We start from the raw sequence: 12653 nt of genomic DNA on the forward strand, positions 1-12653 counted from the left end.
AAGAATTATTTGCGCTTAAATTCTCTATATATTTATAAATACATAATCTATATTATATAAATATAAATATTTTATATATGAATAACACTTTTTCTTAAATATATACATGCATGTGTGTGTATTTATATATACAAAATAATTATATACAGCACACACAAATATATAATGTAAACACAGACTTTTATTTTGGATGCGATTAATCGCAATTAATTTTTGCACAGCCCTAATATATATATATATATATAATCATAATAATAAAAAGGAAATGTCCAATGCAAAAATTGAGATCAGAATAACTACCCCTTTTGTGATAATTTTGCATCAATGGAAATCTAAGAGAAAAAAAAAGTAAGAAAATATTTAATCAAATAGATATAAAAAAAAATGTATGAATTCAGAATATAGTACCAAAATATTAAACAGCACTTTTGTTTTCAACATTGATGATAATAAGAAAATCAGCATTTCTAAAGGATCATGTGACACTGAAGACTGGAGTAATCATGCTGAAAATTCAGCTTTACTATGACAAGAAAATATACTCTAAGGCCGGATTCACATATAGCGCCTAAAAACGCGTAGAAAACGCAGGGTGCGCCGCATTCTCCATTTTCCAAAGTGCCAGGGCGGTTGCGCTTCAGTTGGTTCTTGTCACATGACCTATTGTGTGCGTATGGTGCGCTTGCGGTATTCTGAAAAGTTGAGATGTTTTTATCTCGGAGCGGCGTGAACGCGCATGGAAAAATGTGAAAATGTGAACCAGCCCTAATAGAGCAGTTACTTTAATTGTTCCATTATTTCACAAACACTATTATACATTTAGGGTATGTTTACACGACAATGATGTACTAAACACGGAAACGATTTTCCTTTGAGTTTTCATGTACAGACGACAACATCGTCAAAATGGTCCCGGATCCATGAAAACGATTAAAAACGCTGTATTCTGCACCAGGGCCAGTAATTGGTGATGTCACTTTGAAAAGAAAACCTACGCACCTATAGACTAAACACATTATACGCATACACACGGCATTCTTAAAGGGATAGTTCACCCGAATTTGAGAGCTGTATCGCGAACACATAGGCACCCTAAGGGATTGAAACTTGAAGGCCCAGAAAGTCATTGAAGAAAATGTTTAAATACTCCATGTGACTACAATGGCTCCAATATAAGGTTATCAAGCGACAAGAATACTTGTTGTGCGGGAAAAAACAAACAAAACAAAAATAACGACTTTATTCGACTATTCCTTTTGTTCCTTCTGGGCCTGAGACGAGAGTTCAAGAGATTTCCACGACGCATGGGTCAATCCCTTAGGGTGCCTATGTGGTAGTGACCCAGCTCTCAAATTTAATCAAACATATCTTCATTTCTGTTACGAAGACGAACGAAGATCTTACAAGGTTTTAATTTTCATTTTTGGGTGACCTATCCCTTTAAATTAACAATAACGGTATCATTTCCAAAAACGTCTCGGGTTATGACTATAACCCTTGTTCCCTGAGAAGGGAACGAGACACTGCGTCGATAAAATCGACTCTTTGGGGACGCTCCCTAAGCGTGCGCCTCTGAAGTATGAATGAAACTAATCCAATCCTGATTGGTGTTGCGTCGTGACGTAACATGTGACGGCATACCCGGAAGTATAAAAGTGACGCTGTCACAACACACACTAGCCTCGCGATGAAGCAAGACGCTCAAGGGTCTGAAAAGGGGGCGTGGCAACACGACGCAGTGTCTCGTTCCCTTCTCAGGGAACAAGGGTTATAGTCATAACCCGAGACGTTCCCTATCGAGGGAACTCAACACTGCGTCGATAAAATCGACTCTTTGGGGAACGAGTACCCACTAGGCCACGCACCGAACAGACCCGCCCCAGAGTGAAACTGATTAGGCACTCAGCAAGGGCCGAGTACGTGTGCACCGGGCGTACTGGGAAGGCTGAGACTGTAAAACCTGATGAAAGTATGCGGGGTAGCCCAGCCGGCTGCCTCACAAATCTCCTGCAGAGGTACTCCCGACAGAAGGGCCCTAGAGGAAGCCATGCCTCTAGTCGAGTGAGCCCTTAAGGCCAAAGGTGAAGGAACCCCACGCACCTTGTAAGCCTCAGTAATAGACTGGACAATCCAGTTACTTATAGTTTGTTTGGTCGCCGGGAGCCCCCTCTTAGGTGACCCAAAGCATACTAACAACTGGTCAGATCTTCTCCAAGAAGCAGACTTTTCCAAGTATACACTCAAAGCTCTGACGGGGCAGAGCAAGTGAAGCCTCTCTTCTCCCGCCGACACATGAGGTGGAGGATGGAATGCCTGAAGGACTACAGAGCGAGCCGTACTCGAAGGAACTTTAGGCACGTAGCCCGGACTCGGGTGCAAAAAGGCCTTTACTTTGCCAGGGGCAAACTCCAAGCAAGCTGGCGTTACCGCCAGGGCCTGGAGATCTCCCACCCTCTTAAGAGAGGTAATCGCTAAGAGAAAGACCATTTTCAGCGTTAAGTCCTTAGGCGAAGCCGACTCTAAAGGTTCGAAGGGAGCGAGGGACAACCCTTCCAGAACTATTGCCAGATCCCAGGCAGGCACCCTGGACCTGATCGCCGGCCTCATCCTCCAAGCACCACGGAGAAACCTAATGACCAATTGGTGCCTCCCCAGAGGTCCACCATCTACTGGCGCGTGGAAAGCCGAAACGGCAGCCACGTACACCTTAAGAGTGGACGGGGAGAGACCCGCAGAGAAACGATCCTGAAGGAATTCCAGAACTGAAGCCACTGGGCAGTTTACTGGATCCAACCTTCGTTCTCCACACCAAGTGTGAAACACCTTCCACTTGAGGCCATATAATCTCCTGGTAGATGGGGCCCTAGAGCTAAGTATGGTTTCAACCACCTCAGCTGATAAGCCAGCATTTAGGTACTGAACCCCCTCAGAGGCCAGACCCACAGCTTCCACAACTCTGGGCGAGGGTGGAAGATTGTGCCCTCCGCCTGAGACAATAGATCCCTCCTCAGAGGAATCGGCCATGGCGGAGCTATGAGGAGTGATATTATATCCGAGAACCATACTCGTGTCGGCCATCTCGGGGCAACCAGAAGTAGACTGATGCCCTCTTGACGGACCCTCTCCAGGACCCCAGGGAGCAGAGCGATCGGGGGGAAAGCATACAGGCGAAGCCTCGGCCAAGCCTGTACCATGGCATCCAACCCCAGCGGGGCTGGATGTGAGAGGGAGAACCAAAGTGGACAGTGGGACGTCTCTCGAGACGCAAACAGATCCACTTCCATCGGTCCGAACCTCTCCCCTATCGACTTCACCACATCCGGATGAAGTCTCCATTCCCCGGGCCTCAGCCCCTGCCTCGACAGGATGTCTGCTCCCCGATTCTGAACCCCTGGGATATACATTGCCCTTATTGACAATATCTTTCCCTGGGACCAAAGGATAATCTGATGCGCCAGTTTGCACAGAGGGCGCGATCTGAGTCCCCCCTGTCGGTTCAGATAGGCCACCACTGACGTATTGTCCGTCCGTATAAGGACGTGGCGACCCTCGATGTCTGGGAGGAAGCTCCTCAAAGCCTTGAATACCGCCATCATCTCCAGGCAATTTATATGCCAAGTGCGATGATGGTCCTGCCACAGACCCCTGGTAAAGCGGCCGTCCATGACCGCGCCCCAGCCCGTAAGGGAGGCGTCTGTCGAAACGGTTTCCCGGCGACATGACACCCCCAACACTGGCCCTTGGGATAGGAACCAAGGCTTCTTCCATATTTGCAGAGACTGAAGGCACTTGCGCGTTACTCTGATCATACGGAACGGATTTCCTTTGGGTGAGAACCCCTTGGTCTTCAACCACCACTGGAGGGGCCTCATGTGAAGGAGGCCCAGAGGAATAATGTTGGATGCCGCTGCCATGAGGCCCAGCATCCTTTGAAAGTGTTTCACAGTGACGGCCTGACCTAGCCTCACCCTGGACACCATCGCCAGAATTGACTCGATACGTGCGGGAGACATACGTGCCTGCATTGTAATCGAGTTCCACACGACTCCCAAAAAGGTCGTGCCCTGGGACGGTTCTAGCACACTCTTCTTCAAATTGAGTCTTAACCCCAATTTTTGAATATGGCCAAGAACGACATCTCGATGCCGAACTGCCATCTCCCGAGACTGGGCCAAAATAAGCCAGTCGTCGAGATAATTCAATACGCGAATCCCCTGAAGTCTCAGTGGAGCAAGGGCCACGTCCATACACTTGGTAAATGTGCGGGGAGAGAGTGCTAGGCCGAACGGAAGAACCCGATATTGGTATGCTTCGCCCCCGAAAGCGAACCTCAGGTACCTCCTGTGACAAGGAAGGATGGAGATGTGAAAATAGGCGTCTTTCAGATCTATCGTGACAAACCAGTCCTCGGATCTGATTTGACTCACGATTGTTGGAATGGTCAACATTCTGAATTTGAACTTTCTCAGAGACCGGTTCAACACCCTGAGATCCAAAATTGGCCTTAACCCCCCATCCTTCTTTGGAACTATAAAGTACCGGCTGTAAAACCCGGACTCCCTGTCTACCGGAAGAACACGTTCTATGGCTCCTTTCGACAGCAGAGTCTGTACTTCTTGTTCCAGCACCTGAGCCTGCTCTGGGACCACCGCAGTGAGCACCACCCCAGAGAACTTGGGGGGGCGGTGCGCGAACTGCAGTCTGTACCCAACTCGTATTATCTGCAGGACCCATGGAGATATGTTGGGAAGATGATACCATCCCTCTACAAAATCTGCTAAGGGTACCAGCCTCTCGAGGCTGGCCTCTGGTGTCTTTTCGCTGGAAATTGATGCGGCCCGAAGCGCTGTTAACGGCGGACCTGCATCTTTTCCTAGAGGGCCCCGTTGTGAGAACAACCTCGGTTGTCTCACTGCGGAGGGGGCAGCCCTCTGAAGTCCTGCCTTGGCTAGGACCTCTTTTCCGAAGTCCTCTTAGCTTGAATGACGTCCCTCAGGTCGCCCCTCTGGCTGGAGGACTTCGGTTTTTGGGAGCGTTTCCTCTGTTGCCAAGACCCAGGAGGGGGGGCTCTAGAGGAAACGCTCTCCTTCTGCTCTGCCCTGTGGGAGGAGCTGGCTGATGGCTGGGGCTGCTTGCTTTGCCCCCCCCTACTAGATTTGGCCTTCGCTTTCCGGGGGAGGTACTGCTGGAACGCCGCAGATTGTTTTCTCGACTCCTGAAACCTGTCGACAACCGAATTAACGGCGTCGCCGAACAGGCCAGAAGCCGAAAGCGGCGCATCCAGCAGGAAGGACCTATCCTTTTCTTTAATACCGGATAAGTTCAGCCACAGATGCCTCTCCGTGGCCACCATGGCCGCCATAGAGCGGCCAATAGCGCTGGCCGCTTCCCTAGTGGCCCGGAGAGACAAATCTGCGGCCTTCCTCAACTCCGCGACATCTTCAGGAGTAGGCCCCTCCCCCTCATCCAAATCTTTCAGGAGGTCGGCCTGGTATGCCTGCAAAATCGCCATTGAGTGCAGACACGAACCAGCCCGACCCGCCGCCATGTAAGCCCTGCCCACCAATGCAGATGTCTCTCTGCAGGGCTTACTAGGCAACACCGGGGTCTTTAGGGAAGACGCCGATTCGGGAGAGAGATAGCTCGCTAAAGCCTCCTCCACCTTCGGCATCTTCCCATATCCCATATCTCGAGCCCCCATAACATTGCTGTAATCTATTACATTGGGACTCGAAATACGGGACGAATGCGGTCTTTCCCACGTTCTCGAGATCTCTTTATGGAGATCAGGGAAAAACGGCAGACCCCGGCGGTGAGGCTGTGACCTGCGCTGCAGGTAACGCTCGTCCATTTTACTGGTGACTTGCGTTTCCTGCTCATGTTGTGGCCAGCTGATGTTTAGTCTGGCCACAGCGCGTGTCACAACCTCCACCAGCTCCTCATAACCCAGGCCGCGTGATGGCGTGCTGAGATCACGGTCGTCCGCATCGATGCTGAGCACGTCCCCTTCCTCAGAAGTAGACAGCTCAAGCACCGGGACCTGATCGCGGGTAGGAGAAACCGCAGCGCGGGCTCCCACACCACTCTCAGAGGCTGCGGGATCAGCCGATGGCGAGCGAGAAAATGCCTCAGCATTCTCACTCTCCTCCGCCAGATCCCGCTGCGAACCCCAGGATCTCAGTCGCCGCATCGCCTCGACATATGCGGGACCGGAACCCTGGGGAACGCGAGCCTGACCGTGCTCGTCAAAGCACGCCAGCCGGGAGCGCAGCACTCTAATAGGCAAAGCCTCACACATTTCACAAGCAGCCCCCTCGAGAGCTGCCCGTGCGTGCTGCACTCCCAAACAATACACACAGAGAGAGTGTGCGTCCCCACCCGTGATGTAACGAGGACAGGGATGCACACACCTCTTCCAATAATAAGACAAACAACACCAAATAAGACAGACAGTTTCAACATAAAGCGCTTGCTGAAGAGCGAAAGCTAGTGTGTGTTGTGACAGCGTCACTTTTATACTTCCGGGTATGCCGTCACATGTTACGTCACGACGCAACACCAATCAGGATTGGATTAGTTTCATTCATACTTCAGAGGCGCACGCTTAGGGAGCGTCCCCAAAGAGTCGATTTTATCGACGCAGTGTTGAGTTCCCTCGATAGGGAACATACTTTTACCAGTTTTCAAAAGTTGGCATTCTCAAGCCCCAAAACGCCTTGCCTAAATGAATGGCCAAAACACATTAAAAGTGACATGAATGGCCCCTTAGAGCGTTACAGTTGCATTTGCATTTGTCCCCTCTAAATAAGCACAAGCTCACCAATGCACTCACAAAAACGTATCAAGCAATATGATGCACAAACTCACTTGACCCTGTCTAAACACAGATACTGTTCGTGTGATTATATTATGCATATACACACACCCCGGTGCAATGTCTGTGTCTCCATCAAGTCATGAGTGTGAACGTGTTGGTTTGCATGTGTTTGTCGTTTAAGTGTGTGTGTTTGTGTTGGGGTGTGCCTGTGCCAGTGCGTGCGTGTCATTTGGAAGTCCTCCAGTACGAGGACATCTGCGCTACTAATAAACTATAACTCTGACAAATTGGCACTGTCCAATCATCCGCCCTCTCCATGAATAAGCCATCAGAGTCATCCAATCAGACATGGCTGATGGCTCCGACCACCAATCAGAGTCAGGCAGGGTACAGAGGACACACAGGGCACGCTGACACTGCTGCGGGTGGAAATGAACCCTGACTGAACCAGTGCTGGTCTGGGAACAGCTTGTCACATCCTAATTAATCTCAATAAACAGAAATCAACTAATTATGGCCTGCACAACGACACTTTTTAACTAGTCGAGACCTCAGTGTTTACCTTTTGTAAATGGCTCACCATAGATTGGCAGCATCAGCATCTTTGCTGTTGATGGAGAGTGTGTTAATGTTCATGCTCATGCATTGTCAAAGTTTCATGTTGTTTATGATATCTGATCAGTTTCAGGGTGGCTCACAGGAATTTTGGCTCTCTAAATAAATGCATAGCATAAGAAAATTAAAGAGGGAGGAAAAGAGCAATGGATCCATGATCAATGCAATAAAAAAACATTCAAACTTGTACTAAATTATAATCAGCTGAGGACAATATATGCAGATGATATTGATGATGTCATGGGAAATTAAATCATGAACGAATAACTAGCCCTGAGCCCACATATCCAAATAACTTGAATAAGTAGAATGTCCAAATATGTAGTATTTGCATCTAAATAGATACAAGAAAGTTAATTAATTAGTTCACTGTGACATAGAGGTAAGAGAGAATCCAATTGGAATTTAGCATAGACATGTAACAATGACGTCATTGCTGTCTGTTACATTTTGAATGCTGAACATTCTCTCGAACATTCTATCAGTCAATGGAATCTTCAACATCGGGCACTTGATTTGTATGCATTGGTCATGTACAATCAAGCTATAATTGTCAAATTAGTATAATTGTGTCAAATTGCAGTGTAAAAATAATATTTAATTTTATGTATACCCATCTAGCCTGAGCACAACAAAGGTCTCAGCCATTTAATTCCACCACCATCATTTCCATCACATAATTATTATAATGTATTACATAATATGACTTATTACTTTATAATTTACAATGCAAAATATGCATACTATCAACAACAACAAAAAAACAGTTCAAAATTTTGGGATAGGTAAAACTCAATGTATTTGTATCTGCATTTCTTTAAATGTATTAAAAATAAAAATAAAGTGAAATATTGCTTTCTATTTTAATATATTTTTTTACAAAATGTAATTTATTCCTGTGAAGTCATTGCAACAATATTATCCTTAGTCACATGATGCTTTAAAAATCATTCTAATTAGCTGATTTGCTGAGAAACATTTCTGATTATTATCAAAAAAGCTTTTTTGATAATAAATAATTGTAAAAATTTTGCAGAAACCTACTAATATATATTTTTCAGGATTTTTGATTCATATAAAGTAAGAACAGCAGTTATGTCAACATTTTTGATCACATTGAATGCAATCTTGAATAAAATTATTTAAAATTCATACTGACCCCAGACATTTTAACGGTAGTGTAAGTTTCAACACTTTTGGACATTGTTAGTGGACAAATTAAACTAGTGAAGAGTGTGAAACACACATTTTAAAAGATTATATTTTCTGGAAGTCCACACTGCCTAAAGTGCCCATATTTAAGAAACAATAAATTATAATACGTAAGAAGCACAACTGTGAGCTTTAATGAAACGCACATCTAAACATACACACACACACACCGCACACAGGCGGTTCAGGTAAAATGGGCTCCGAGATTTTATGGATAAGTGTGGTGTAAGTGTATTTGCGGTTCAGAGAGCCTGCTATCAGCGAAGAGGCCCGATAGATCTATTTTAAAACCAACTCACGACAACACGCGGCAAGGTGATGAAAACCCTGACACTCTCAAATTGCCCTGTCAATCATCGGGGTCCCTAAAAATGCTGAAATACATACAGACACAGACAGAAACTTAAAGACAGAGACTGTTAGAGTAAAGCACTGCTTGAGACCAAAGAGTTAAAGCTACAATATGTCATTTTTTCACCGCTAGGAGTCGCTAGCCTCTTACAATAACAAAGGCGTAGGTTGATGACGCATAAGCGGAATTATGATACCTTTTAGAAAACTATTAGTAAAAAAAGTGTCGACTTGTATTGTTCCCGGGTCTAACAATTCAATGAGTAAACATTTAGCGGGAATGAGTTACTTTCAGTTTCCAGAGCGTTGATGGCAAAGGCTAAAGGCTGTAAATGCGTGTAAATATGGAGAAAAAGCATTCAAACTAGATGACCACGAACACAGAAAAACTGAGAGAAACTGCCATTCAATCAATTAAAAAAATACTTTGACAAAATATTTGTTACATATTTTCATCTGTATAAGAGTATTAAACAGTTAGCTTACCAACATGTTAACAACAAACTTCTAGAAATTCTAGACAGTATAAAATAACATAAAAAGCAACTTTGTGAACTAACAATGCTATATTTCTTGTATAATCTACCAAATGCACAAAAAAGTGCAAGTTAAAACAAGCAAAAACAAAGACAAGGTATTTGTTTTTCATATGAGTTTTTTTTATGGAGAGAAGCCATTTCTCTAGGATTAAACAGCCCAAGTGCTTTCCTTTAGCAAATATACTTAAATTATACATAAATGATTATCATTCAGTGCATAACAACAGCGAGTTTAAAAACCAAAGCAAATAAGGAACAGTGAGGCAAACTGCAGACTGAGGGTCAGATAAGACCACAAAAACAGCTTATGATAACAAGAGGTCACAAGGTTAAATAAACATGCATGCTCTTTGACCTATAAACTGGGAGAGGTGAAAGAGGCATTAAAGATAGGAAAACTATGAATAAGGGATGAAGAGAAGAATAAGAGGAGGGAAGGGGAGTACAGACTGTGAGGAGGGATTAAGGGCCCTTTATAAAATGAAAATGTGTGTCAAAAAATTGTATGTTGTACGTGTTAACATATAAATCTGTATTGCCATGCAAACTGTTTAACATTTACTGCAAAATATCTACACTGTAAAAAAATATTTTTTGGTGAAGTAAATACTAGTGAAAAAAACAATGTAATTTACTTGAAAAAGTTAGTTCCATATCAGTACTTAATTCAAGTGAGTAAAAATGATGAAGTGTAAATATCAACTCAATAAAATTAAGTAAAAATGACTCAACTTTTCTGATACTGGGGTTCCCATCATGCACTGGACCTTGAATAATTAATGAGGCTCATTTTTCACTGGTTTCCAGCTGTATTTACACTGTTTTATCATTGATTTTTGTTGTCAGTATTAGTAACTTGCCATTTTGTGACATTTCGAGCAATATTTTTGCTCAAAATGACACATAACGACCCATCAAATGTGTATTGTCTACCAAGTATTGAGGTGTTTGCATTCACATGAGGCTTAACATCTGACATGATGTAATAAAGATGATCTTAAGTAAAGCACATACTATAAATGACTAATAAAATTCAAGATTATCGTTTTAGTGAAATGTAATACAAAGGCAAAGGAAATTGATATTAATCAACCTTTTACTAGCCGAGTTAAAATTACTTATTTTTTGTAAAGTTTACAGAGCAGTATGTGTGTGTTTGCAAGAGACACTCACCCACTGGTGTGTTCTCATAGATGAGCAGGTACGACTGGAAGAAGTAATTCTGGAAACGAGGTGGCTGATTAGAGGCTGGAGGACAGAGAGACAGAAAACACACACAGTTACAGCAATTACATTAGATGGCAAACAGAAAATGACATCAATGGGCATCAAATGAACACTCTCAATGTGGAGCCTTCTCCAATCAATATAAGGGCCAAGTGGTGTGTGTGTGTGTGCGCGCGCATGTATGTGTGACTTGACAGTGAAAATCAGCCACTTCTACAACACACTCAAAAAGGGTTTTCGCAACATCTCATTGAAGTGTATTGGGTTCCCCAAAAGAAACTTTCAGTGACCAGTTCTTAAAATAACCTCTTTTTTTGTAGTGTGAAGAACAAATTAATAATCAAAAGAACATTTTTCCAATATAAAAGAATCTTTTATTGGAAAATGTCCATACATGTTAAAGGACGTCATGGACCTGTAGATACAAATAAAGAACCTTTACTCTTAAGAGTGTAAAATTAAAGTTTCTCAGAGATGTATAGTAACGAAGTAGAACTAAGTACTTAAGTACTAAAATGCTGTATCTGTACTCTACTAGAGAGTATTGTTTTTTCTCATATTTCTACTTTTACTTCAGTAGATATTTTCGATGAATTTAATAGTTTTACTTCGATATTTTTTTTATGTTCTGCTAGTTACTCGTTACAATTATAAAAAATTTACGAATCATTCGTTGCAAGTTGGCTTTCATGCTGCCTATATCGCACGCCAGTTTTATAGGGTAATGGTATTGATTGACACACACATTGACAACTAATGCAGGGGTTGTCCTGCAATGACATTTTTTTGGCAAATTTGTCTCCCACCAAAGCGGCTTATTTGATTGCTAGTTCAAACTTTTGCCTGCTTTCTTTGATAATTGCATGACGCAATACTTGTACTTTTACTTTTGGTACTTAAGGAGTAAATTATAAAATAAACTACTTGCAATACTTAAGTACAAAAAATGTTGAATACTTTAGTACTTCTACTTAAGTGTGGTGCTTAAAGAGCACTTCAACTTCTACTCAAGTCACTTTTTTGATGGAGCACTTGTACTTTTACTCAAGTCCGGGTTTCTAGTACTTTATACATCTCTGCAGTTTCTACAAGCACCATTAGCCAGTGTATAGGGTTCAAGAGTTGGTTAGTTCTGTACTGTACTGTATGTAACCAACCTGAAAAGTAAATACATGATATGGTTGTTTTATGTGCGAGACATGTTTCCCCAGTGTGTACACGCGTGTGTGTTCTCTCTTTCCAGGGGTAGCAGGAGACAAGCTGATTTGTCAGGAAGATCAGGAGAGCTTTGATCGTATGCATGGGTAGTGGGCCACAGAGACAACACACACTAGAAAGGGCTTGTGCATGTGTGTGTTTGAAGTGCTGGTGTCTGATAGGGTGAATCACTCTTTGACTCTGCTTTGAACGTGGCAAGAACAAACCCAAAGAGAGAAATGGAGAGATGCCGAGCAAGACACGAGAGCCATCGGCTGTGCATCTGCCAATACACGCTAACTAGAATCAATCTAGAGTAACACATCAGCCTGTGTTAATTACTGGACCATTACAGAATGGCAGCAGATTTAAAACGCGTTTTGGGTGTGTGACAAAGTCAATCAGAGATTTAATGAGAGTTCCTGCCAAAAGCAAAAAAAAAAAAAACTGCCACATCTGTCCTGGTTTCAACTCCAGATCCTTATACTGGAATGATAAAATTAATAGTTATCTCATTATTGTTGCTTAATGAAATTTTCTTGAGCCCCATGAACTGAAATTAAACTGTAATGAATACTGAATTTAATGTGATTTAGCCATGTGTATTTATTTCACCTTCTATGGCTGTGTGCAAAATTTATTTAGTTTTTTGGTTCATATTAACAGCATATGTACGGTACTCGGTGTTGTTGTGC

The 12653-nt window shown here is 43.3% G+C and overlaps 1 protein-coding gene across 1 annotated transcript in view; it reads right to left on the minus strand.

The window, feature by feature from the left end:
* cdh23 (cadherin related 23) overlaps positions 1–12653 on the minus strand; it is a 247724-nt gene that overhangs the window by 204732 nt on the left and 30339 nt on the right. Inside the window, exon 3 of the mRNA XM_089116802.1 lies at positions 10708–10782. Coding sequence (XP_088972928.1) covers positions 10708–10782 — 75 coding nt within the window. The remainder of the gene's footprint in view (positions 1–10707; positions 10783–12653) is intronic.

This window comes from Pimephales promelas, chromosome 11, assembly GCF_988280905.1.
Source record: "Pimephales promelas chromosome 11, fPimPro1.hap1.1, whole genome shotgun sequence".
In the NCBI taxonomy this organism is placed as follows: Eukaryota; Metazoa; Chordata; class Actinopteri; order Cypriniformes; family Leuciscidae; genus Pimephales; species Pimephales promelas.